The sequence below is a fragment of the Nicotiana tomentosiformis genome, chromosome 10 (assembly GCF_000390325.3).
Source record: "Nicotiana tomentosiformis chromosome 10, ASM39032v3, whole genome shotgun sequence".
NCBI lineage: Eukaryota > Viridiplantae > Streptophyta > Magnoliopsida > Solanales > Solanaceae > Nicotiana > Nicotiana tomentosiformis.
This window is the reverse complement of record NC_090821.1, coordinates 22,912,764-22,938,638: the sequence shown is the minus strand read 5'-3', so window position 1 is coordinate 22,938,638 and position 25,875 is coordinate 22,912,764. Positions and strand designations below refer to the sequence as shown.

General features: G+C 37.6%; 1 protein-coding gene across 9 annotated transcripts; it reads right to left on the bottom strand.

Moving 5' to 3' along the window:
* Positions 1-1,548: 1,548 nt before the first annotated feature.
* Positions 1,549-16,277, bottom strand: LOC104108829 (septin and tuftelin-interacting protein 1 homolog 1-like). 9 transcript variants are annotated; one of them, XM_033659369.2, is made up of 5 exons: positions 16,101-16,263; positions 15,572-15,670; positions 12,760-12,852; positions 11,631-12,204; positions 1,549-4,985 (listed from the first exon to the last, which is right to left on the bottom strand). In XM_033659369.2, exon 5 carries the CDS (start codon positions 4,974-4,976, stop codon positions 2,394-2,396), a length of 2,583 nt encoding a protein of 860 aa, XP_033515260.2. In that variant the 5' UTR covers positions 4,977-4,985; positions 11,631-12,204; positions 12,760-12,852; positions 15,572-15,670; positions 16,101-16,263; the 3' UTR covers positions 1,549-2,393. The 9 variants fall into 9 exon arrangements, with proteins under 9 accessions (XP_033515260.2, XP_018630529.2, XP_009616253.2 ...); XM_018775013.3 differs by lacking the exons at positions 11,631-12,204; positions 12,760-12,852 and adding an exon at positions 13,338-14,913 and having other exon boundaries at positions 15,572-15,727; XM_009617958.4 differs by lacking the exons at positions 11,631-12,204; positions 12,760-12,852 and adding an exon at positions 13,338-14,913.
* Between the last annotated feature and the right edge of the window lie 9,598 nt (positions 16,278-25,875).

The window sequence follows — 25,875 nt, the reverse complement described above, 5'->3', positions numbered from 1 at the left end:
GATTGTTCTAGGAGAGTTTTTCCTGTACCCAAAATTGAACTGCTCCGTTCTTAGTTACGGTTCTTGCTTAATGAGGAGTTCCTTCTTTGATCTTGGATAAGGAATTAAACACTCTTAGAGCTTCTGATAGACACCTAGACTAAAAATAAGCTAACAGTTTACTAGAATTAAAACAGACAAATAAATTTACAAGATTAGAATAGACATAAATTAACTTAAACACAGCTCCTGACGCACGGAGAAGTTTTGCTGATCGTCGTGAACCCATAACCTCACTATAGACCTCCAACAGCTACTCTCTATCAGCTACTAGCTTCTGCATCACGTGGGGATGCAGAAGTATCAGGTTACACCTTAAAAACAGTAAGTAAGGCCTAGAATATGAGAACCCAATCTGTGCTTGCACATTCTACTTTCTAATTACCACAATATCTGACCATTAATCAGAAAAATGTGCAGAAGAACAACAACTACTATGTCTCAGTCCAAGCAAGATGGGGAATCAAAAGATTGTGTCGCGTGTCTAAAGAAAACTTTTAAACCTGTATCATTACTCGTATGACCGCGATATAATATGCCAGAAAGTCCACTTTAGGATCAAAGAAATACATTATGATCTGATACTACCTGGACAAAAAACTAATTGTTCAGAAAAGCTTCTTTCCTTCTTTTTCCTTCTTACATTTCTGTCTAAAGCAAAAGAAATACATAGAAGGGATAAATGTGCTTTTATTATGGCAAATTCTAATTTTGATTTCTGGCATACTTGACACTTGAAACATTTAGATCCTTTTATTAATAATACCGTCAGCTATTGGTCCCCTCCATTACCAAATTTCTGCAAATGCAAAAGATATTATTATAAAACAAAAGGTACCAAAAATTCTCCAAGGCATAAAATGAGTAATCTCATGATTTAATAATTAAAAAACACTGAATCTTGAAACATTTATCTGTAGTAGGACTAATAATTGAGGGACCAAAACTGCAACCTTCCACCACAGGAACTTTTAGATACTATACATAAATTTAAACTAAAAATTTTTGGGAACAAATTCAAAATCTAGAACAGTAAGAAAAAGTTAAGAGAAGAATGATTGTACATCCTACCTCCTTGTACTTCTGCTGAATGAAATGAACAGGTTGGGGTCAGCCCAAACCTCCCCCCACCAACACTTAGTAGCTTTGACCCAAAAAAGAAAAGGAGAAAGATTGTACAGAGGAAAGTGAATTGTGCAAAGCTCTAACGCTACTGAACCCTAATAACTCTATCGCACACCCAAGTTAATAGCAGAGATTAGACCGTCAGATACTGAAGCAGCCAGCAGAGATTGAATTGAATTGCAATGGCTCTGCTGCAGCACCTTAATATTCATATCATACTGAGCAGGAAGTCTATTTCTTCTCTTTTGATTATATACCATCAACTGGTGAAAGTTAGCTCGAGTAAGAGCTCCTAACAAGAAAGAGGAGAAAGAAGAAGACAACATGGGTTGGGACGTTTTTTGGGGGGTTTTGGGGTTTTTTTTTTTTGGGGGGGGGGGGGGGGGGGGGGGGCGACACGGAGGTTTAAACTCTAATCTTTCGCAAATCTCCTATCTTTACACCTTAATAGCTTGTCTTTGATATTTCACTATAAAGTAAACGACATATAGAGGTCAACTCTTAGAGTTTTCAATTCAATCCATTAATCTTTCTCTAAGTCTAAGGAGCAGCTGTCCTAATTGAAGAATGGAATTTTCTCGACAGCCTCTGATGCATTCCTTAGTTTCTCTCTTTTAGTTTTCTTTTTTACCAGTACAAGCCCGCATGCATCAACTATTCACAGATAATAAGCACCCTCCTTCTCTGGTTTGCATCAGATAGACTTCAAGGAGTTAGGTAACTCCTTTGCATTCAATCATCATTATTTCTAAATCAACCCGCCTTTATCCTCCACAGAATAAAACAGATTAGTGGCCGATCAAAACAAATCTATGAAACAGTTATAATATGGCTGAACATTAAGAGTTGATAGGAAAATCTAAGTTAGGATTGACATTTATATAATTAAATAGATATTGAACATCTAGTGCTTCTATATAAAGAAATTCACGAACAAAAACAATATGAAATCTATGTAAAAATTTCTGAGCCAGAAAGACTGACACTCACGTCTCTCTCATTTCTAGTGATTTTGCCAAATGCAAATGTAGAACGAAGGAAACTTACACGTTAAAATCTCACTAAAGAAGCAGTAAAATGCCACTAGGGAGAAAAGAAGCACTTCATCTTCTCATGACTTGCTGCAGCACAATGAAAGATCCAGTGCAGAAAGGTACGTGAAGCCTACACATTAGTTTCAGAAAACTTGGAGTTGATTTTATACTGTAAAATTCAAAAACTTAAGACGCTTATCGGCTCTTTAACTTTTGCAGGTCCAACAGCTGCTCAAGTGACACCAAAGACCACCTGTCCTCTACTTGTGCAAATACCTTCTGATTGAGAGAATCTATAATAATGCTGATTTTACCAAAACCATATATCTGATGACCATCTTGCATTCGCCCGGGCTTAAGCTGGAACAACAAATCATTCTGTTGTGCATAAACTTCAATAACTCTTTTCAAGTTCATCTCATCCCCGCCACCTGTACCGTCCATTTGGATTCCACTGTTCGAGCCCACAGAAGGACGGGATTGAAATTGCGCTGCTGCTTTTTTCTGAGTCTCAAACTGCCTTTGTTCAAGAACCCTAAGATAACTTATGTTCTCCCTCAAACCAGGTTCAGCCACCTCTGAGCCTTCAACAGCCTGGTTCATCATGTCTAGACCGACATTAAGTCGATAGCGAACGTGTTCATTTGCCAGAAGTTCAGGTGGAATAAGTTCCTTCCAACCCAAATACCATTTTGTCACTTCTTCAAAGTTCGGGTTTTTTGAGCATAACCAGTGGTACAAAACTACTTCCCACTTGTTGAAGAATATATCCAGTATTGGAAGCATGTGATGGATGGGAATAGCAGTAGCCCAAGTACGGACCCAATAGAACTGATCAAGGTTCTGATTTGCTGGATTTATTTGGAATTCATGCATTACATTTAACAACTTTGGAACAATAAATCTGACCATCAGTTTTTCCCAGTTAATTGTATCAAACACGGTCTTCCAAGGAAACAATATGTAGTATGCAGACATATCACTTGGGTGCCAAGCATGCAGTACACTTTCCAATCTGTTACGTATAGTGTGATAGCAGCTTTCCAACCTTTGACCCAATAAGGGCAGCCATGGATGAACCCAGGAATGGATTGGAATTGTTTCTCGACGTGGATCCCAGGAGTCCACAGCAGCTGATAATTTGGGCAAGACAATGTTTTCCAGTATTGTCTGAAGGACTGCAGGAGGCAACAGCTTCTCCCAGGACTCCAAAAAACGAAGCATTGGTTCAGGGTCCCTTGCCTGCCAGGTATTGGTGCCGGATATTCTAATGGCAGGGAAAACAACTTCCATGAATATTTGAGTATAAGGAGATGCAGCATCAGAGATAGTAAAAATGTCATCCCCTTGCAAAAGATACTTCCACCTGGAAACCACCTCCATTCCATGTGTTGGAGTTTGAAGTGGATCCCATCCTTGAAAAACACGTATAAATAAAGGCTGAGCATATGAGCATGCTATGCTTGACAAGTTGCAGAGTTTGTATTCCTCAGAATACTGCTGCTGCAAGTCTGCAAATGCTGCTGCAAGGGAGTCTAGGGTCAGAGTACCAGATGTGCTCTCTTCCCCAATCCGGTCCAATACACTGACAATCTCTTTCATATTATCAAGCTGCCTTTTCTGGCGAGCTGCCTCAGCTTGGAACTTCTCCTTCTCCTTCTGCAAAGCAACAACTGTTTCTCTCTCATTTCTTAAATCACTGTCAATTTTCTGTATGTCAAGTTCCGCCAAATCCACAATCAACCTAATATTATGCTGAAGTTCAGGCATTGGAACATCATTTTCCCTTGCTTTATCTTCAGCGTTCAAGTTCTCCAGATTCGTCAAGACTCGAACCTGTGGACCCCTCATATCAAAGACCTTCTGAACAACTTCCAGGCCCTGCTCCTGCTTTTTGGCTAACAACTCTTCAGCTGTAATGTAAACCTTCTTCAGTTTTTTAGCTTGCTTTGACCAAAGCTTCGCTTTTGAGTGGCCTTCCACAGGTTGAGCAGGACGAGCAACAGGCTTTCCCTCTGATTCTTGAAGAGTTGGTGCACTAGTCTCCTTATAGTCGTTGAAGCCCATTCCCATATTCTTGGGCCTAAGCTTTGCCTCGACCGGAGCCAAAATTCCTTGCTCATTTTTCCCCAACCCACCTCCCTTATAACCCATCTTCTCAAGCAACTTCATCCCAATCCCCTTGGTATGCTTCTCAAAGCCACCAACATCACCATCAGGTTCCCTTCTCCCTGATTCAGAAGATTTCTTGGCCAACATAGACTTCTCCTTTTCCCTTTCCTTCTCACGTCTTAGGGCACCTTCTTTAATCTTCCTCCCAAAAGCAGTGGGCAGAAAGTTTTCCTCTTCAATTTCAACCTGGGCCTGTGTTTTGGTGTATTCATCAGCAGCAATATTCTTCGAGGAACTAGTACTAAATCCAAGGCCAACAGATGCTCCAGATCCCAAACCTTTGCTCTCTTCGGACATTTTCTGGTTCTTCTCCTCTTTGAAATTGCGATCTGTTTCTTGGTCGGGCATGACTGTTCCAGTTGAAACAAAGTTAACAGGTTTGGTGAGGTCAGCCTTCGTGGAAAGGCCTTTTTTCCGCTTCTTGGAGGATCCCTCATAGTCAGAGTCACTATCGTCAGAAGCAAAAACACCATAGAGGACATCATCCTTGGTTTGAACACGCTTCTTTTCTTTGCGCTTCCGGTAGTAGAACTCACCACCGATCCACTGACCATCTTCAAAATCGTTCTCCATCCCAAACCTTTCCATTTCCTGATGATCATCCATGTGGTGGAACTGCAGAAAACATGATTATACAGTGTCAAACCACCTATAAAACAATGATCTCCATACTGGAAATTTAAAATCAGAGGCAAATCTTTGTGGAAGCCCTGAATGAGGCAAAACCATTAAAAGTTATAAAAGGTAATTGGTAACATAACCAATTAACAAATGCAGCAGGCAATCCTTGGTGGACAAAAAAAATTGTTAATTAGAAGATTCTTTCCATAATAAAATTTCCTAAGACCCTAACATAAATAAAATGCCCCCTTGAATACAATATTTTTTCCTGATAAAAAATATTAATTATCAAGTTCTCTAGGACATTGTTGATATACCAAGTAGTTGGATTTAAGGGGGATTTTCACACAACGAATTCCAAATTATTAGATATAAAGTGATTATACTTTGGAAGAATTGGGTAAATGACTTAGGGTGTGTTTGGTATAACGGAAAATGTTTTCCGAGGAAAATGTTTTCTTGGAAAACAAGTAGTAATCTTATTCATTTTCCGGTGTTTGGTACACAAATTAAGGAAAATAACTTCTCAAGAGTATTCATAAATAATTTAGATACAATAAACATGAAGCCATAAACTTTCGAACCAACAACCTTCCGAACCCACAAATTTCATAAACTTCCGAACCGCTAAGGTTTCGAAACCGCGAAATTTCGAACCCGTAAACTTTATAATTTCTAAACCCGTAAACTTCCAAACACATAAACCTCCGAACTCATAAATTTGGAACTTGTAAAACTTCGAACCTGTAAACCGAAAGATGAAAAACTAAAACTGAAAATATATATTAAAAAAAAATCCGGGGGGCGGGGGAGTTGCAGAAAAAAAGAAAAAACAGAAATTTGAAAATTACAAAAAGAAAAAGTAAAAAAATAAACTTTTTTTGTGTGGGTGTTGGGGGCAGTGAGTGGTGGGGTTTGGCAGGGTGAGGGATGGATGGTGCAGAAAAACGAATAAATAACAAATTGAAATTAAAAAAAAAAAAGTTGAGCGCGCGGGGGGTGGTAGGGTGGGCGGTGACGGAAAAAAAACTGAAATTTGAAAAAAAAGCCTTTTTGGAGAGAGAGAGTGAGGTGGGTAGGCATGGGGTGGGGTTAGGTGGGTGTGGGGGTGTGGGGTGGGTTGGTGAGGGTGGGGAAGGTTGAGAAGAAGTTTTGGAAAATATTTTCCCTTCTCTTGATAAGGAAAACATTTTCCTCCAATTGGAGAAAAATGAGTTTAGAAAGAAAATGTTTTCCAAAACATTTAAACCAACCAAACATGGAAAAATTGAAAAACATTTTCCGAAAAATGTTTTCCTTCGTACCAAACACACCCTTAAAGTTTGTAGCTTCATCCCAAAAACTCAAAACTGACAATATAAGTACATGAGCATTTCATCTCTTGTAGCCTTATCTTTCCCTTCCCAAACGTCCTTTCAGAGTAATTTCAGCAGATCAATAAGTAATACTAAAGAGCAGATTAACGCACCCCAAAATGGCCTCAAAGATGAGCGCTTTCTAAGAATATCCCAACAACAACCCAGTAAAATCTCACAAATGGGGTTTGGGGAGGGCATAGTGTACGCAGACCTTACCCCTACCCCGAGGGGGTAGAGAGGCTATTTCCGGTAGACCCTCGGCTCAAGAAGACGAAAAGAGAGATAATATATCAGTACTATCAATAAAAAACAATAGAAATAATGACAGCAACATAAGAAATAGAGAATAGATGCAAAACACTAACAACAACCAGTAGATAAGGCCCGGCACAATGAAAAACGGGAGAATAGTGTGAACATAATATTAATTAACCACTAGCCATCTAAGACAAAACCCGATCAGACTAGCCTAACACCTGTGCAGAGTAGAAAAATGTTCAACTACCACCTAACCTAAAACCCTAATGCTCGACCTCCACACCTTCCTATCAAGGGCCATGTCCTCGGAAATCTGAAATCAAGGGCCATCTCTTGTCCGATTACCTCTCCCCAATACTTCTTAGGCCGCCCTCTACCTCTTCTCGTACCCACCAAAACCAACCGCTCACACCTCCTTACCGGGGCATCCGGACTTCTCCTCCGTACGTGCCCGAACCATCTGAGCCTCGCTTCCCGCATCTTGTCATCCCTTGACGTAGGACAAATGTTCTCTTTTTCTTTTAGATTTTTGCTGCAAATTGGAGTTGCCCAATTATATAAAAGTTGGCTAGATTTCTGGGAGGTTTGATGGACTTTCTTATACAGATTGTCTCGGAGTTGTACCAATGTATTTATACTGAAGAAACGGGACCAGACATACAACCCCAATTTTGCTACGATTTTTAATTTAAAAAGACACCACCACATAAAATCTATTGCCATTTGTTCCACAAACTTACAAAAATAGGTAACCAGTAAAATCTAGCGTGAAAAGGTTCAAAATATTGCCTGCCACTTCCTTCAGAATAAACAGCAGCAAAAGGTTAGCTATTTAGCAATCTAATTCGGGAAGAATGAGGCTTTTGATCAAAAAGTCATGCTCTCACATGTGTAGACCTAGAATGATTCTGCATATATCACCTCTATTTTTATGGTCCGTTCTGAATGTTCTAAAAATAAGAACAGAGCTGAGACTCAACTACAAAGTTTCCATCAAACAATCAATCAACTGAGCCTCAATCCCATCTATATGACTCATCTATATCTATCTTACTCTATTTTGGCCTACCTCAAAATTTCCATAAATATTTTTATTCCCAGCCAAATACACTACCGAGAACGGGCTAGTCCAAGAATTTCATCTTATTTAACTGCACATAATCATTGGCATTCTAATGCACACAAGAAAAAACAACAATTTTTTCGTGGTTTCGTTGACAAACTACAAGTAATTTCTCTAAAACCCCGCGAAATGAAAGCTGATATTTTTTTTGACATCAAGGACATACGTCCAGAGCCAACCCTTAGAACCAACCGCAGCCTTCATAATGGGCCCGCCCTTCTACTCTTCACCACTTAAATAGTTAAATACCAGGCCTAGTTCGCATGATGCAGAGCTCGAACTTGTGATGCAACTCACAAATCCCCCGATATTTTGCCACTTGAACTAAGCCATGGGGGCTAAAATAAGAGTTGATGTTTAACACCCAAGGGTGTGGCCTGGTGGTCAATAAAGTGGGTTCAGAACCATGAGGTCTCGGGTTCAAATCTCGGAGACAAAAATATTGGGTGATTTCTTTCCATCTGTCTAAGCCTTGGTGGACAGAGTACCTGATTGCTGGTGGAAGGTAGCAGGAATCTCGTGGAATTAGCAAGCTGGCCCGGATATCGCGGCTATCAAAAAAATGAGAGCTGATGGTTTCCTAGCTAGTTCCAATTCTATCTCACAAATCAAAGTTGAACATCATCAGTCATAGCTAAGTCAAACCAATAAACCGAAAACCCTAATCACCTCCCACACCAAAAGCACAACATATAAACCTACAACAAATTCAATCTCCTGAACACATGCCTAAGTGTGTAATTTTGTGCTTACCTACAATTTCAAGGAACAATAGTAAAAGGTTAAATATATCTATCAATCAATCAATCACCAAACTACACCTCAATCCCAAAAAACTAGTTTAATTGACTATACAAATCCTTTATATCCATTTCGCTCTATTCGAGTCAATTTCATTTAATAATACAAAATTATACAAATTAGGAAGCTAAAACAGAAAAAGCCAAATGCAATTATAATGAATAAAGGACACAATAGAACAAAAAATGAAGCTCACCTTTTTGTCTGCCGAGTAATCTACGATTTGCAGTAACGAAATACTACGGGCGATATTTTGCTTAAGTCGCCGATAGCACTGACCCTCGTTTTCTGATAAAGACTTCTAAGAAAAATCGATGATTTTCTACCTTCCGAAAGTTGCGATTATTACAGTTTGCACCCCAAGAAAAACTAGTAATCCACTTGTGATGCACTTGGTTTAGGTTTATTTCTGTTTCCCACTTTTCTTTATATACTCCTGTGATGCTTAGCAACCTTGAGGATAGGCCTATTCTTTTCCTTTTCTCTACTACTTAATTTGTGAAGATTTCTTCAATAGAGTGGATTTTGAGATTGGTTGTTACATAACTGAATTAAGTTTATGTATATAATATTCACTAGTGAGGTTATGCCCGGGCTAAGCCCGGGCCCAACGGCTAGATGAAGCTTCACGTTAGCAGATCCACGAACATTTTTATTTCTGTTGAAATTATCAAAACGAATAGCAGAAGCAGCAACTACATCTAACATTTCTGTTACTATTTTTGCTAAAGAAAATATAGACTGTTTGCTCCACTTTTAACGGAGTTTAAACCAAGAAGTGACAACATTAAAATCTATTAAGAGGTATTTGTGAGCTTAACACATATTTCAAATTGCAAAGGCTTGTAAAGTTTTTTAATTTCAGCTTTTATGAAATGAGGTATAGGTGTTTTATTTTTCTTCTGAATCAAGTATTTGAGAAGACATGTGATTTACACTGTTCTGCAAAAGCATAGTGTTTAATGTCATTGTACGCCTTAACATATATCTGTAACTCAGAAGTTATTTGGTAAGATCAATTCATAAACTTCACATAAGAACGAAATAAGAATTATGAAAATTGTGAAAGTTCCTTCCCGTCGATCTTATGCTCAAAGTATATCACAGTATTCCAAGAATTTTAGAAAGGGCAGTTCTATACTGAATCTAAACCTTAACTATGCACAAGATATCACCAACAAAATCTTAGTTCCTATATATCATATAACTGCCTGAAGTTTCTCTCTATGTGCCAAGCCAGCTACTGAACAACTTTGGTTTTCTTCAGTTCCCTGTGCTTGTTAGAGCTATCAGGCTTTTCTTGAACTGTGCACATTCTCATCTAAGAGTAAAACAGAAATAAAGGAGCATTAGAGTTAAACTTGTATTGACACAATCTTAAGCTCGAAGGGTTGAATGGCCTTGAAAGTTAAAACAAGGCTCTAAGAAACTACTGATATAACTGGGATAAAATACCAAAAGAAAATGAAATTAAAAAAAAAAAAAAGACGAAAAAAGAACAACTTGGAATTTCGCTCTGCAGAAAGACAGGTGATTCGGGGAAGTTGGAGACACCACAACTCCCTAAACTCCCTCTACTCTGTAACAAACCAGTAACCATTCAGAAGAATAACTTGAACATAAAAAGAACACAACAAAAATATATATTTTTCACACTAGATTTTACTGGTTACCTATTTTTGTAAGTTCGTAGAACAAATGGCAATAGATTTTATGTGGTGGTCTTTTTAAATTGAAAATCGTAGTAAAATTGGGGTTGTATGTCTGGTCCCGTTTTTTCGGGATGGTAGAATACGTTGGTACAACTCCGAGACAATCTGTATACAAAAGTCCATCAAACCTCCCAGAAATCTAGCCAACTTCTATATAATTGGGCAACTCCAATTTGCAGCAAAAATCTAAAAGAAAAAGAGAACATTTGGCCCACGACAAGAGATGACAAGATGCGAGAAGCGAGGCTCAGATGGTTCGAGCACGTACGGAGGAGAAGCCCAAATGCCCCGGTAAGAAGGTGTGAGCGATTGGTTTTGGTGGGTACGAGAAGACGTAGAGGACGGCCTAAGAAGTATTGGGGAGAGGTAATCATACAAGGCATGGCGTGGCTTCAGACTTCCGAGGACATGGCCCGTGATAGGAAGGTGTGGAGGTCGAGCATTAGGGTTGTAGGTTAGGTGGTAGTTGAGCATTTTTCTACTATGCACAGGTGTTACGCTAGCCTTATCGGGTTTTGTCTTAGACGGCTAGTGGTTAATATTATGTTCACACTATTCTCTCAGCTATTCTCTGTTTCTTATGTTGCTGACATTATTTCTATTGTTTTCTGTTGATAGTACTGATTATTATCTCTCTTTTCGTCTTCTTGAGCCGAGGGTCTACCGGAAACCTCTCTATCCCCTTGGGGTAGGGGTAAGGTCTGCGTACACTCTACCCTCTCCAGACCCCACTTGTGAGATTTTACTGGGTTGTTGTTGTTGTTGTTGTAGTATCCCTACTATCCCTCAACCCCACACAAGTTGAGGTCAGCTATATGAAGCCTCTTTACCATTCTACTCTATTATGGCCCGTCTCTATTCCAATACTGAATCTTTGTCTAAGGGTACTCTAGATTTCATAGTCTTATATGGACATACAAGTTGAGCTAGCAATAACTAACTTAATAAAATAGCATCTCTAACAGTTTCTCCATAATAGAGAAGACATAATAAACAAATCCGAATCAAAACTTAAATCAACTGGTCGCTGCACTTGGAAGCACAGATCAGTATAGCCACCCAACAACTAAAAACTTAATCAAAAGAGGGAACTGGCCATATAAAAGACCATCAATTTCTTGTCTTTGAACTCTGGCTAAGAGCTCTACTTTTAGGATTCCACCAATGCAAAGAGCAGGGTTGTAAATAGCGCTCGCCTTAGCGCTAATAGCGTGAGGCGTAGCGATGCGAGCATCCAGCGCTTTTTTCCTCTGTTGCATTGCGTTTTCAAAATAGCGCTCGCCTCTACCTGTGTAGCGAGAGACGACAATGTAGCGAGAAGCTACTGCAGCGTCGCTTTTTAAAAAAATAAAAGAAAAAACGCAAGGATTAAAAGAAAAAGACTCACGATTAGGGCTATCAGGGATTTCTTTCTTCTTCAAGCTTAAGCAGACCAGCGATTTTTTTCTCCAAGTCGACCCAGCCACATCAATTCTATTTTCTTCTTCATCTCTTCTGCCATTTTCTTCTTCATCCAAGTCGACCCAGCCAGGTACGCTTCTCGTCTTCTCCTTTGTTCTTCTGCCATTTTTTTCTTTCTTCTTTCTTCGGTCTTCTTTCTCCTTTCTTTCTTTTTCTTCTTCTCTCTTTTCTTTTTGGCTCTGTTTTTTATCGAGCAGCACTCAACAAAGAGTAGCATTCAACTCTGTTTTTGCTCTGTTTTTGATCGAGCAACACTATCTATTGAGTTTTTAATTTTTGAATTGATATATTTATTAATATATTATTGCTATTGAGTTTTTAGTTTTATATATATATGCAAATTTAAAATTTTATTTTTTTGGATAAATTGTAGCTTCACATCAAAAAGGCAAGCGCTTCGCTTCTCGCCTCTCGCTTCAATGAAGCGGGCCCTCGTCGCTATTTGTCGTCGCATGCTAACAAAAACACCGGCAAAGAACAGGTTCTGGCAGCTTAAACTTCTGCAAGCGGTACCGATGAGAAGTAAACTTAGTTGTTCCAAACTCAAGACACATAAAAAGAAGAAATCTTAACCAAAACTGAGTTGCAGCAGAAATCGATTTTAAATTGCTTGCTTTCGTAGCAGAAAAGTAGATTAGTTCATGAATGAGCACCTAACAACTGTGTTAAAATGAGTAATATACTTCCACTAAGTATATGTTTCGACACAAGCAAGATCAAGGATAGGCTTAGTTAGTAGAAACCACTACTACTTATATGTTAAAGTTAACAGAAAAAGTAAAAGTAAGAAAGGACCTCAGTACCAAAAATAAGTATATACACGTAATCGGAGAATAATGTTTCCTTAGAAATTAGTTTTGGAAATCAAGATAAGTAGGTGTATTTATATCACAGTCTCATCGAAAATGAGATGGTAAATCCTCAGGCAAACTCACTCACAAAGAGAAAGTGTGAAAATTAAACACTTAAAAGAGTTTATCGCAAACTTAATATTGAGATTTCTCTTATTTATGTGAAAAATACACAAGGTATGGATGGTTTAGTTCAATTCGTACCTGTTGAAGTGGAAGCAACAACAATTGTTAGTATTTCGTCATATGTTTCCCCAACTATGCCACAACCGAAGCTAGCATTGTTGCGAGATAATGCTGGATTTATCATGAGAAGTTTCATGTAATTTCTTCCGTGGGTTTTTTGAGGTAGTAATACAGGTAAAACTTTTGATTCGACTTTATGTTATTGTGCCAATAGAGAACACCCCTCTAAATTGAAATCAAAACAGGAAACTATAACTAAATCTTCTGTATGAAAATGACAGAATCATGGATAGACATAAGCCAACTATTTTTCACATGGATAGACATAAACCTTGGATCCTTACACTAATCCGGGCAAAATTCTGAAAATAATTTCATGGAGAAGGTCAATTCAGCAATAGTGTTATGGCAGAAGAAACATAAACACTGATCCATATTGAAAGCAAAATAGATAACCATAACCAAAAGATTTATATGTACAGCATGTGCTGATGAGGTACTTTTATGTATATATGCAAAAGAGGACATAAGTATATTGTACTTAAAGCCCTACTGCTATTTAGTTGAACCATACATAAAAGATAGATACATAATACCCCAAAATTCGGGAGTGTTTGCATCTTCAAGCACATCGAAGGCACCTCTTAATTCATCATCTCCTATTAGTACCATTGCTTGGTCCCAAACTTGGTAATGATCTTTGCTATTCCAAATGTGCAATATGAAAAAAGTTTTTAGGTACCTTCATAGCGAGTAAACACCAATGGTATAGGACATTATGTGAATAACTGGTAGAGGAGAAAGTTTACTGCCAACAACAAAATAAATCATAGAATAAATGGAAGAAAAACAAGTGAACTCTACAACCACCAAAGAATCTGAACTTATGGGTTAGGTGACTTGATGTACTAAAGAACTTTCCAGATTTTAGCTTGCCAACAAACGCTTTTATGACAGACCATATTCAGGTTAATAACATGATAAGTGCTAACTAAGTAAAGTTGGAAATACTACAACTTTAGGAATTGATTGTGGTGGATTTAAGAATCAAGAATTTCTAGCATATCCTAAATTTAGTGATATTGGTGAATGCCCATTAAACATAATTAGTCAATCTCACTAAGAAAATCTGTGGGGCTATGATAAACTTACAGATAACAACACATAAACTTATTAAAAAGGAAGGAAGTTAGTAGCTAAAAATCCCAATGTCCAAAGAGACAGGGACCATGTTCTTATCAAAGCAACCATCAACAAAGTAGGTAATCGACATACAAAATTTTCATCTTAGTTTTTGTCCACTTCGCAGACGTAAAAGTCCAAAGTTCAGTTCCAGACTACATTATTCTTCGTGTCATCGCACAACAAATCATAAACTTGTTGATAGCAAGCTGATAAATTAAAATTAGAAAAGGAGATAATGAGAAAAACATATTGTATTTTTTGAGTAAGAACACATATATATCATAATTCCACAGAAATCCAACATAGAAAAAAATTAAGATAACAATCTGCACCAAAAATCCAAAACTAATGTATAAAAAGCTTAAAACTTTTCATATAAAAGGGCAAATTGGAATACGAAAAATCCCATAAGCTTTTTACAATAGAGATGATATACTAACGCCATGAGGTTGAAATTGTATGTAATTTCACAAACAGTCGCAACCAACAATTTACCCAATTTGAACAAAAAAAGGAAAAAGAAAAAGTCATAAACTGTGTAGCAGAGAACAGATTTAAAAGACAGAGGAAAGTCGGAGAAGAATTGAGTAGGTCGAAAAAACTGGATAAAGAAAAATGTAGAAGTGTTCGTTTTGAGGAATATACGCGTCAGAACTGTAAAAAAAATAATGTATTTCATAAGAAAGAATCATGAAATCCGGAGTCTAACATCTTTGTAGACTTTTCTCTAAACAGCTTTAGCCGGACATTTTTACTACAATTCCGTGGAATTTTTCTAACCAATATGCTTTGAACAAAGAAAAACACAATAAAGCTGAAAGAGGAATTTTATCAAACACGTACAGGACAAAGAGGGTAAAGATAAGAACACAGAGAAAAACCTGGAGAAGAAGAACAACAAAGAGCTTGGTACTAAACAGAAGCAGAGCAAAGAAAACAGCGGAGATAGAATTGAGATGTAAGAAAATTTGAAGCGGTGTTTTCTACCTGGCAAATTAGGGTGAACGTGTCAACACCACAAGACAAAGACAAACAACACATGCTCCCCAAAGAAATCAGACCGATGCAGCTAAAAAATGAGCTATTATCATGCATCATTAATCTCAATCACTACAGAAACTAGAATTTGAAAAAGCAGCACAAATAATTTATGCAGAAAAGTGCAAGTTACAAACCAATTGAACCCTAATGTGTGATTCCAAGCTACAAAAACCGTGGACTATGCCATTACATGATATTATCCAAAAACAGAAAATAAAGATAAAATGATGTGAATTACGCGCAAAAAAAAGGAAGATCAAACACCACATGCTCCTCGAATGTATCGGACCACCGCAGACAATACAAAAGTTAGCACCCAGCATCAATACGCGCCACATAAAAACTAATATTTCCGGGGAAAAAAGGACCTAATGAGAGTCGATTTCCCACCAACTCTATGCATACAACTGCAAGGAACATGACAATTAAACCCTAAAGTACAATATCTAGCTCCAATAATCTAAATTAAGTTGTTACCAAATGTCATCCAAAAAGAACAAGAACATAAATAAAGAGCAGCTAAAAAATGATTCTAATTCTATATCAATAAAAAGTAAGCCCAAATTAACTTAAACAAAAGGAAAAGAAGAAGAAGAAACAAAACCTTGAGGGAAAACCAATTGCAGGGGCCAACAAATCACAGCAACTCAGCGTGAAACCAGAGGATAGATTCCCGTTTTACCGTGCAGCAAAGTCAAAAACCCTACAATAAAGTAGAAATTTATGATTTTTCGATAGAACAAGCTCAAACCTCAAAACCCTAGAGAGAGGAAGGAGGAGCAAATGAAGCGGCGGTCTTAGAGAGAGAGAGAGAGAGCTCAGAGAGATTACTTATAACGAAAATTGAAAAATACGAATGGAGAAGTAGATGTTTGTTGTGGATGCCGAATATCGTTGTACTTATTTCTTAACAGAGAACGCAGTTACGAAGCCGTTTTCATGTCGGAAACAAAAAAGAAACGAAAAAGGACTTTTCAAAGTCGGTGATGGGGTTTTCTTTAAACAAAGGGAGTGGGAACAGAGCAGTTCACTTCAATTCAGAAACATACTCAACAAACAAAACATTCAAAGAAAGAAAATAGAAATTAGGGGAATTTAACAGAACAATAAGAAATATCAGTGGAGAAGTATACCTTTGGTATCCACACGGAGGCTAATAAGGGGAATGAAAGTCGAGAAATTGAGGGCGGAGGTAGTACGGCGACCGGAAGATGGAAATGAAGGTTTAGGGTGCGGATGGAGTTGCCAGGAATTATTGAAAAAAGCAAATTAACAACTTGCTTGGAAGAGGGTTGTTATTGTATCGTCTTAATCAACGGACAATAAACTTGCAATATTTATAAGAAAAAATTAAGATATGAGATAATATTATTATATAAAAAAAATAAAGTAAAAAATAAAATATAAATATTTAATAATTAAAAAGGGCAAGATGATAGAAAGAAATAAGTTAACGATGCGGCCACATTAAATTAGTCGTTCAATAAAGTGGCACTTTTTGCTTTTACGTAACTACGTATTTAACAATACCATACAATAAAATTTAAGTAACAATCAAAATAAAAATAAATATTGTATTTAAAGTAACAATATAATTTAATACAACAGGTAACAACCATTCAAACAAAGGCTCCACTATTGTTAAAAGAAAATTTGAAGGTACCAAAAAAATAAAATATTTAGGGCCACTTACCCATAAAATGTAAAAAATTAGCTGGATTGGCCACTTTTGGTGTCGGCTATTAGAACGTAGCCATTTTTTAAATTATAATGGCAAAGTAGCCATTGATCCGATTAAATTAACATTTTCACCCCAACTAAAGTACAAAACATAATTCCAGCAATGGGTACTGGATTTCAAAGCTTTGACAAGTGCAACCCTACTAAAATATGTTGGAGTTCAAACCTCATGAATAATTCCTGCTATTTGAACCTTTACTCGTTTAAACTCCAATAACGATTCCTGGTGTTTGAACCTTTACTAGTTCAACGGTAACCTTAATAGCAAGGTTATTATAGAGGATAGCTTCAATTTAAACTCCATAAATTATTCCTGGAGTTTGATATGTGAAGTTAACTCCGGAAAAAATTATAGAGATTGAACTTTTATTATTTCGAACTTCAATAATCGTTCCTGGAGTTTTACTCACTATGAAACTCAAAACAAGAGAATCTTAAACGTTAGGAGTTTTCACCACACCAGCAAGTTTTTTGTCTCGGGTTCGATTAAGTGTATCAAACCTTTTAGCAATTAGTATTCATTCATTAATCTAAGATGGTTGATCATATCGTTGCTACATACCACGTGTGTTTTCGTCGCCATATTTTTTCTTCTGGGTTTGCTACTGGTTCGCTCTAGATATAAGTAGAGCTTTGTCATATTTTAAATGTAATGATCCGATCGGTCATTTTCAGCATTAATATTTCATTTAATGATTTAAGATCTTGAGTAGCTTCAAATAATGTATTATGACTTGCGTGTATGGTTGGTTTCGATGTTCGAGAGGTTCGGAATTGATTTGGAAGGAAAAATTTTATTTTTGGAGGCTTCAAGTTGAAGAGTTGACTAAGGTTTGACTTTTATATAAACGGTCTCGGATTCGTATTTTGATGGTCCCGATGAGTTCGTATGGTGATTTTGGACTTAGTTGTATGTTCGGATTTAAATTCGGATGTTCTTATAAGATTTTGGCTTTATTTGACGAAAGTTGACAATTTGAATATTTAGAAGTTCATAGGTTGTCACGACCCGGAATCCTAACCTCGGGGTCACGATGGCGTCTAACGTTAACTTGCTAGGCAAGCCAACACTAGTTAACCAATTTAATATTCAAATAGTTCAAAACAAAATAATAACAATTATTAACAATGATTATAGCTAAAATACATGAAATAAACCCATAACATAACACGGTATAACTCAATCCTAGAAATCTGGTGTCGCCAGTACATGAGCAACTAGAAGTCTACAAGTATAGTTTGAAATAAATACAACTGTTAGAATGAGATAAATTGTAAAGATAGGAAATGGATGGGGACTTCAAGGTCTGCGAACACCAACAACTCTCCTCAAGTCTCTGATGCAAATATGATCCAAGCAAACGCACCTCTAAACACCGCTAGGATCAATACCAGTATCTGCACAAGAAGTGCAGAAGTGTACTATGAGTACAATTGACCTAATATACTCCGTAAGTGTCGAGCCTAACCCCGACGAGGTAGTGACAAGGCTATGACAAGCCACCTACTAAAACCTGTATAGATAGATATACGTAGAGTAACAAAGCAACAAGTAGGGCAATTAACACGTTAACTGGGAGGGGATATGCGAAAGGGGATATATCATAAGAACGACAAGTGTGAAATTACCAAGTAATGGCTTTCCGAAGTAAACAATAATGCGACCAAGTAAATCACCAATTCGGAAACCAAATAAGGCAATGAAATAAAAATGACACGGCATCACCCTTTGTGCTTTTACTCTCGTCCTCACCATGTAATATCATAATGAAATGGCACTGCATCACCCTTTATGCTTTTACTCTCTTTCTCTCATAATGTGATAAATGATCATAATCAGTCGGTGGCACAACATCACCCTTCGTGTTTTAATCCTCTCAATCTCTCATATAAATGATATTGTATGCAAATAAGGCACGACAATATCCTTCGTATTTTTCTCTCCTCCTCACCAAGTAACAACAATATTTCAAGATAGCAAAACAAGGTGGAAAGCAATTTTACTTCATTCATAATATAATTACAACACAACTCATCTTTTAAAAATCTCAACAACTTCAAAATGAACAATAGATAAGAAGGCGAATAAGTAATAATCTAAGTAAGCATGTAAAACATAGTCAATGAATCAACATAACACGCTAAATAACTTCCACCCGCATGCTTTAACCCAATGACAACGTATATATACTCGACACCTTATATATACGTCGTCTCCACACATAATTCACATAGCAATTAGACCAACTAGTCCTAATTCCCTCAAGTTAAGGTTAACCACGACACTTACCTCACTCCGCAACCAAAGCAATCAATCAACCATGGCCTGGCCTTTTTGAACAAGCCTCCAACCAACCAAATCTAACCAATTATCGATCAAATAATTCAAAATAAGCTTTAGAAACTACTCACAAGTGAAAAAATTCGATCTTTAATGATTTTTAAAAAAGTCAACAAAAGTCAACCCCGGGCTAGCTTGGTCAAAACCTGAGATTCGAATCAAAACCCGATTATGCATTCACCCCCCGAGCCCGATTATATGATTTGTTTCGAAATCTAATCTCAATTTGAGGTCTAAATCTCAATTTTATAAAATTCTCAATTTCTACCCAAATCCTTAATTTCTACCATGAAAATCTTAGATTTAATATTGAAAACACATGAAAAGTAATGGGTAATCGAAAAGAAATGGATTAAAATTGCTTACCAATGATTTTGGGAAGAAAAGTCTCTTGAAAAATTGCCTCTAGAGTATTTAGGGTTGAGAAATGGTGTAAAATGAGTTAAGTCCCAATTTCTCCCTTTTTTACCCAGTTGCGGATATCGCAATTGCGAGCATCGCCAAATGCCAGACAAAGGTCGCAAATTTGAACCCTGCCTCAAAAGCCCAAAAGTCGCAAATGCAACAAAAAGTTTGCAATTGCGAACTGTCCCACCTTCGCAAATACGGACAAATTCTTCGCAAATGCAAAGCTCACCCCTCAGAACACCAAGTCGTAAAATGCGACTCTGATATCGTAAATGCGACCTCTGACAATTTTCAAATGCGAACTTATTCCTCGCAATTGCATGATCACCCAGCCCAGGCCCCTACTCGCAAATGCGATGTCTTGATTGCAAATGCGAGATCTGCAAACCACACCAACAACAGAAATGCACTAGTTATTCAAACTTCAACCAAACTATTCCTCAATGCATCTGAAACTCACCCGAGCTCCTCGAGCTCCAAACCAAACATGCACACAAGTATAATAACATCACATGAACTCGCTCGCGTGATAAAATCACCAAAATAACATTTATAACTACAAATTGAACATCAAAATGAATGAAATTTCAAAGGGAAACTCAAGAACAACTAGAATCACAACTAATTGTCTGAATCAATCACACCAATTCCGAATTGCACTGAATTTTGCGGACAAGTTTCAAATAATAAAACGGAATTGTACCAAGTCCCAAAATTAAAATTCGAACCCGGTAGACATAAAGTCAACCTACGGTCAAACCTAAGAAATTCCCAACCTTCAAATTACTAGCTTTTGACAAAACAAGTCAAATCAACATAGGGACCTCCGAATTCAATTCTGGACATATGCCCAAGTCCAAAATTACCGTACGGACCCACCGAGATTGTTAGAATACTAATCCAGGGTCATTTACCAAGAATGTTAACCGTGATCAATCCTTGCCTCATTTTTAGTCAAAATTTCCATTTCTATCAAAATTCCATATAAAAGCTTTTCGAAAAGCGACACGGACCATGCACACAAACCAAGAAACATCAAATGAAGCTACGGGAGATCTTGAAATATGAAAGTAGGGGATAGTACTTAAAATGACCTATCGGGTCATCATATTCTCCACCTCTAGAAGAAACGTTCGTCCTCGAACGGACATAGAAAAAGTACCTGGACTGGTGAAAAGGTATGGGTAATTACTCCGTATATCGGTCTCAGACTCCCACGTAGTTGCCTCGATTGGCTGACCTCTTCATTGCACTTTCACAGGAGGAAAACTCTTAGACCTCAATTGATGAACCTACCGGGCTAGAATAGCCATCAGCCCCTCCTCATAGGCTAAATTCTCATCAAGCTGAACCGTGCTGAAGTCCAAAAAATGCGATTTGTCCTCATGGTACTTTCGAAGCATGGAAATATGGAATACCGAATGTATTCATGATAGACTCAGTTGATTCCGTGGTACTGTATAATTATCAAATCTTGTTGTTATTCATGTAATCCCCATATGTTATAGTAATTCAGTTGTGATCCATGTTAGAAATCATGATTAGGCTATATGCTTGTATTGTTGGGACCCACCGAGGTCATTTATGTTGAGTTATTTACTTAAATTGCAATTATGTACTCAGTCACATTCATCATTTGCATATCATATCTCAGTCTCTGTTATCATTTATTGTTACATCATGTATCATTGTTTGGGTTGATTGGCATGAGATTTGTGTGCCCGAGAGACTGGAGAGGTTGATGACTGAGTTGAGGTTGAGGGCCTGATTATGAGTGATATTTATGGGATCGAGCTGCAGGCCGTATCAGGCTTTATTGATTTATTATGGAATCGGGTTGCACGCCGCAATATGCCATGTTGGCTTATATTAGCGCTTGGGCAGGATCCGCCCCTCCGGAGTCTGACATACCAGCAGTGAGCGCAGGTACCGTTGAGTGCTGAGTGCGAGTGCCGAGTAATTAAGAGTGCTGAGCGATTGAGCGTGCTGAGTGAGATTGAGTACTCCGAGAGTGTAAGTACATGAGTGTATTACTGTGTTGCATTACATGTAACATGCATATTTGACATGTAGACATAGAGACGTAACATTCCTCTTACTGGCTATACTTAATATATTTTATCAGTATTGAGCTTTAATTGTTGAACCTGAAAACATGCCTACATTTCTGTATTGTGTACAAACCGATTATGGGGTTTCTCTGAGTTATTACTGTCATTTCCCTGTTATATCTCTACCGTTATTATCTGGATTTCGACTGTATCTTTTTAAGCTCGTCACTACTTTCAGCCCAAGGTTAGTCCTGTTACTTATTGAGTATATTGGGTTGGTTGTACGCATACTATACTCTGCACTGCATGTCATGTACATTTGCACCCGGTGGTTGCTAGACTCGGAGCAGTATATGCTATGAGACATTTGAGGTAGCTGCTTTGATGCTTGCAGACCTCGACTCTCCTTCTTTTTAGATTTATTCTGTAGTATTCTATCTTTCAGACACTTGTATTAGAGATTTCGACTGTGTTGACACTTAGTAGCTCATGTACTCAGTGACACCCGAATTTTGGGGATTTTGTAGTTGAGTCACAGTTGTTCCTATCGGTTATTTATGAGATTTTTCAATGTTAAACTTATTACATTATGTTATAATTTTAAATGTGTAGTTAATTTGTGATTGTTTGCTTGCCTAGTACTGTGATAGACGCCATCACGACATGTTGAGATTTGGGTCGTGACAATGGTGTACACGCAGTTTGAGGAAAGCTGATCAGGGTTTCATTTGGTTATTGGAAATTCTGAGGAAAGGCTGGTTAGTGTTTGACTTGGTTATTGCATTTCCTCTTTACTTGTAAGTTCCTTGGTTGTTTACCTGATTTATTTGCATATCTTCTTTATATGCTGGATTGATGGCTGAGCGGAGTACCTTAAGTAATTTTGTGCACCAAGGTGGTTCTTTATGTGATTCACGACTTGATCATATTATTGTTCTGTACTTGTTGGATTTATGAACTGTACAAGTGATTAGCGAGTATAATTTATAATTCTTGCTTTTTTACTTCGCCGAGGTTAGTTATGATACTTGCAGAGTACATGGGGTTGGTTGTATTCATACTACACTCTGCACTTAATTGTGCATATCCAGGTGTTGGACCGAGCCACCAGTAGTTGAGGCTCTTTGCTGAGTTATCTTCGGAGAGACGAGGTAGAGCTGCATCTCGATTGCAGTCTTGACGTTTGATAAGTGGTGATTTTACCACTTATTTTAGTCTACTTTCTTTAGGTTTTGTATCCTTTAGTCATAAGATGAGGTAATTTATTGCGTGCATTGCTAGATTTTCAGGTACAATGAGTCATGAAGAGAATTAAAATCAATTAAAGTAGAACTGAACAAAAATAGTTGAAGAAATGCAAAATTTCTTCCAGTGTTCTAGCATCAGCGGAACAGTTGCGGCATCCGCGGGCTCGTATCTGCGAGAAGCTGTGCGCATCTACGGAGAAGAACCATTACTTTGAAAATCGCATCTGCGACTATTACACCGCATCTGCGGTAGCACTTCTGCACTGGAAGTCCGCATCTGCGGAATCGCTTTTGCGTTCATTTTTCCGCTTCTGCAGAAATTCCATTTACCACACAAAATTGCATATGCGAGCAGAATTCCGCATCTGGGAGCTGCACCTGCGATGATTCTTCCGTATGTGCGGTCAACGGGCTTCAGACCTGGGCAGACTTGGTATTTCACATTTTCTTGATCCCAAATCCACAAATACATGACCTAGTTTGTTTGGAAAACATCTTTGGTAGTCTTTGGGAAAAAAATACAAGCTTGGGAGCTAGGGTTCTTGCACATACACTTGGGAATTGAAGATTTGAAGACTTTGGATGAGATTTTCTTACCCATTTGTACTCATTTTTTCATTTACTTGCTTTGTATTGAATATTTAAGTGTGTAGTTATTTACTTGAAACTTGTTTATGAGAATATTCATTGTGATAATCTGGATTAAATCTCTTGTTATGCTTATGTATTGAATATTTTTTATTAATATTGAAGTGAGTTAATTGTTTCTTTAATTATTCTTGTTCTTTAATGTTTCCAAAGGGATTAGTTAACCCTATGATTCGCCCATTAACTTTGAATTGATTTTGGAAAAGGTAATTTGGGATTGAAAAAGATTAATTAACAAGAACTTGAGGCGTTAACCCTCATTTTATAGATTCTACCTAGGGATATGATTGAACTACTTGTAGTCACATTCATGTGTACTTAATCTCTTAATTATTTTAGGGATAATTCAATTAGGAATTCTTATTAGTCTTCGGAAGAAGCTAATATAGAATTATTATTCTAGACTAATTAACATAAACTCGCTCATATTTGTGAAATCGTGAAATACATTGGATTGTTACTTGAGTGTAATTCCTTATTCATCCATGCTTGTAGCCATTGATCATTTTAATTGCTTTTTAGGTTAGTTTAAATTTTTGCATTTAGATATAATATTTTCTCATAACCCTTTTTAGTGTTTTGCTTAGCATAATAAGCGATAATTCTCTTACTTGCCTAATCGCCTACATATTATTCTCTGTGGGATTCGACCCCGACTCATAGTTAGATAAATTAAATTGCATGCGACTGTGTCCTCTTAATCTTTGAGGAGTGGATTTGGACGCCATCAAAATTGGCACCGTTGCCGAGGACACAATTTGTCGCTTTTAGGTTGTTTGAGAAGTAAGCGTACGTGCTTTGGTCCAAACTTGTGAATATTTGTATAGGTAGTTTTCTTATCTTTGTTTATTTTCTTGTTTATTTTTCCTAGATTTTGAAAATGGCATCATATAATGAAAATTGGTGGGATGGTAGTTGTTCATATTTTGATGACCCTTGTCCTTATTGTGGAGGACCACACTCATGGAAAAATTATTAAATTCTCTGGGGGGCGGATTGTGCGTACAATCTCAAACCCATAAGTGGAGTATATGTGATAGGTGTTGTGGTCACAATGGCCATTTGGGCAATTGTGCTTGTTTGTTCTTCCCTTCCCCGAACCCCCACTATGTCGATTCTACTTTTGGTTTTGACATTTATAGGGATTTGGAAGTGGGAGAAAATGAGCATGGGAAAAATGGAGAGTTCAAATGAAGTGCCTACTTGAAGAAGGAAACAAAGAGCAAAAAGCCTTAGAGGAGATCTTGGAAAATAGTCTCCAAAATGGTTTGGAGCTTGAATCAAGAATTGAACATTCGCCAGCCGACTCCATGCTTGTTGGTTATGCCAAGAAAAAAATAAAATTAGAGTCAACCGATGTAGTTGAAAATATGGTTGAAGTTGACTCTAGTACGGGGAAACAAGAGGATATCATGATCCTGGCAAACTTTCAACTTGGAGGCTTGATGTCTCATTTCTAGCATTTTTCTACATTGGAGTTGTGTGGTGATATAGGAATTGAGCCACATAAATCGATGAGGAATTACGAAGAGGAAAAACAAAATCCGTACATTTTGAGAGTTGAAGGCGCAAGGCGACAAAATGACATTCCTCACATGAAAGCCAAGAAATGCAAAACGAAGAAATTAATGTTTGGCTTGATTATCTACTTACGACCCCCCTCCCTCCCGCTGCTCGTGGTCACACACTTGAATCTAAGTTAGGTGCCCAATTCATTTCCTCTAAGTAGCGAGAAAATTAGTAAAGTTGATTCGCGTCGTGCCAGGACGTTAAATATGGTGCTTGGTGGGAGGCAACCCATTGTTTCAAATTTTTGAGTCATTTTTAAAATTTTCCTTTTTAGAATAGTTTATTATATTAGTTTTGACTAATCTACAAAGTTTTAGATTTTATGGAGTTGAATTGAGGAGTTTGAGGTGTTGGAGGCATGCCAAAAGAGTGGCTGCCAGTTTTGTGCATCAGATATCTGGTGCAATCGCATCTGCGAAAATATCCTCACAAATGCGAAAACGCAGAAGCGAAAAAGTTGTCGCAGACGCGCATTTTGTGCAAAAGCGGTCTTCTTACCGTATAAGCGGCTTCACAGAAGCGCTCAAAATTCCGCAAATGCGGATCGTCGGGTAAGTTTAAAGAACCAACACTGTTTTAGCATGTAAAACTCTAAACCCTCTTCTCTCAAACTCTAACTTCTCTCATCTCTCGCATAATCTGCTACTCTCACTCAATTGCATGCACACAACAACTCGGGTATAATCATCACCTCTCTCTTCTACTTCTATTGCCTTATTCTCTCTTCTTCTTCTCTTAGTCTCCATAGCCATTCCCTTAATCCTCTATTTCCCCCTCGATTTGTGTTAGTTTTATGGGTGAGGAAATTGGTTGAGAGTGTAGTATTGTGTGCTGTTGAAACATTAAAAAAGTGGGGAAATTCTGATTATGAATTAGTTTGAAGAAACATTAAAACAGTCTGTGC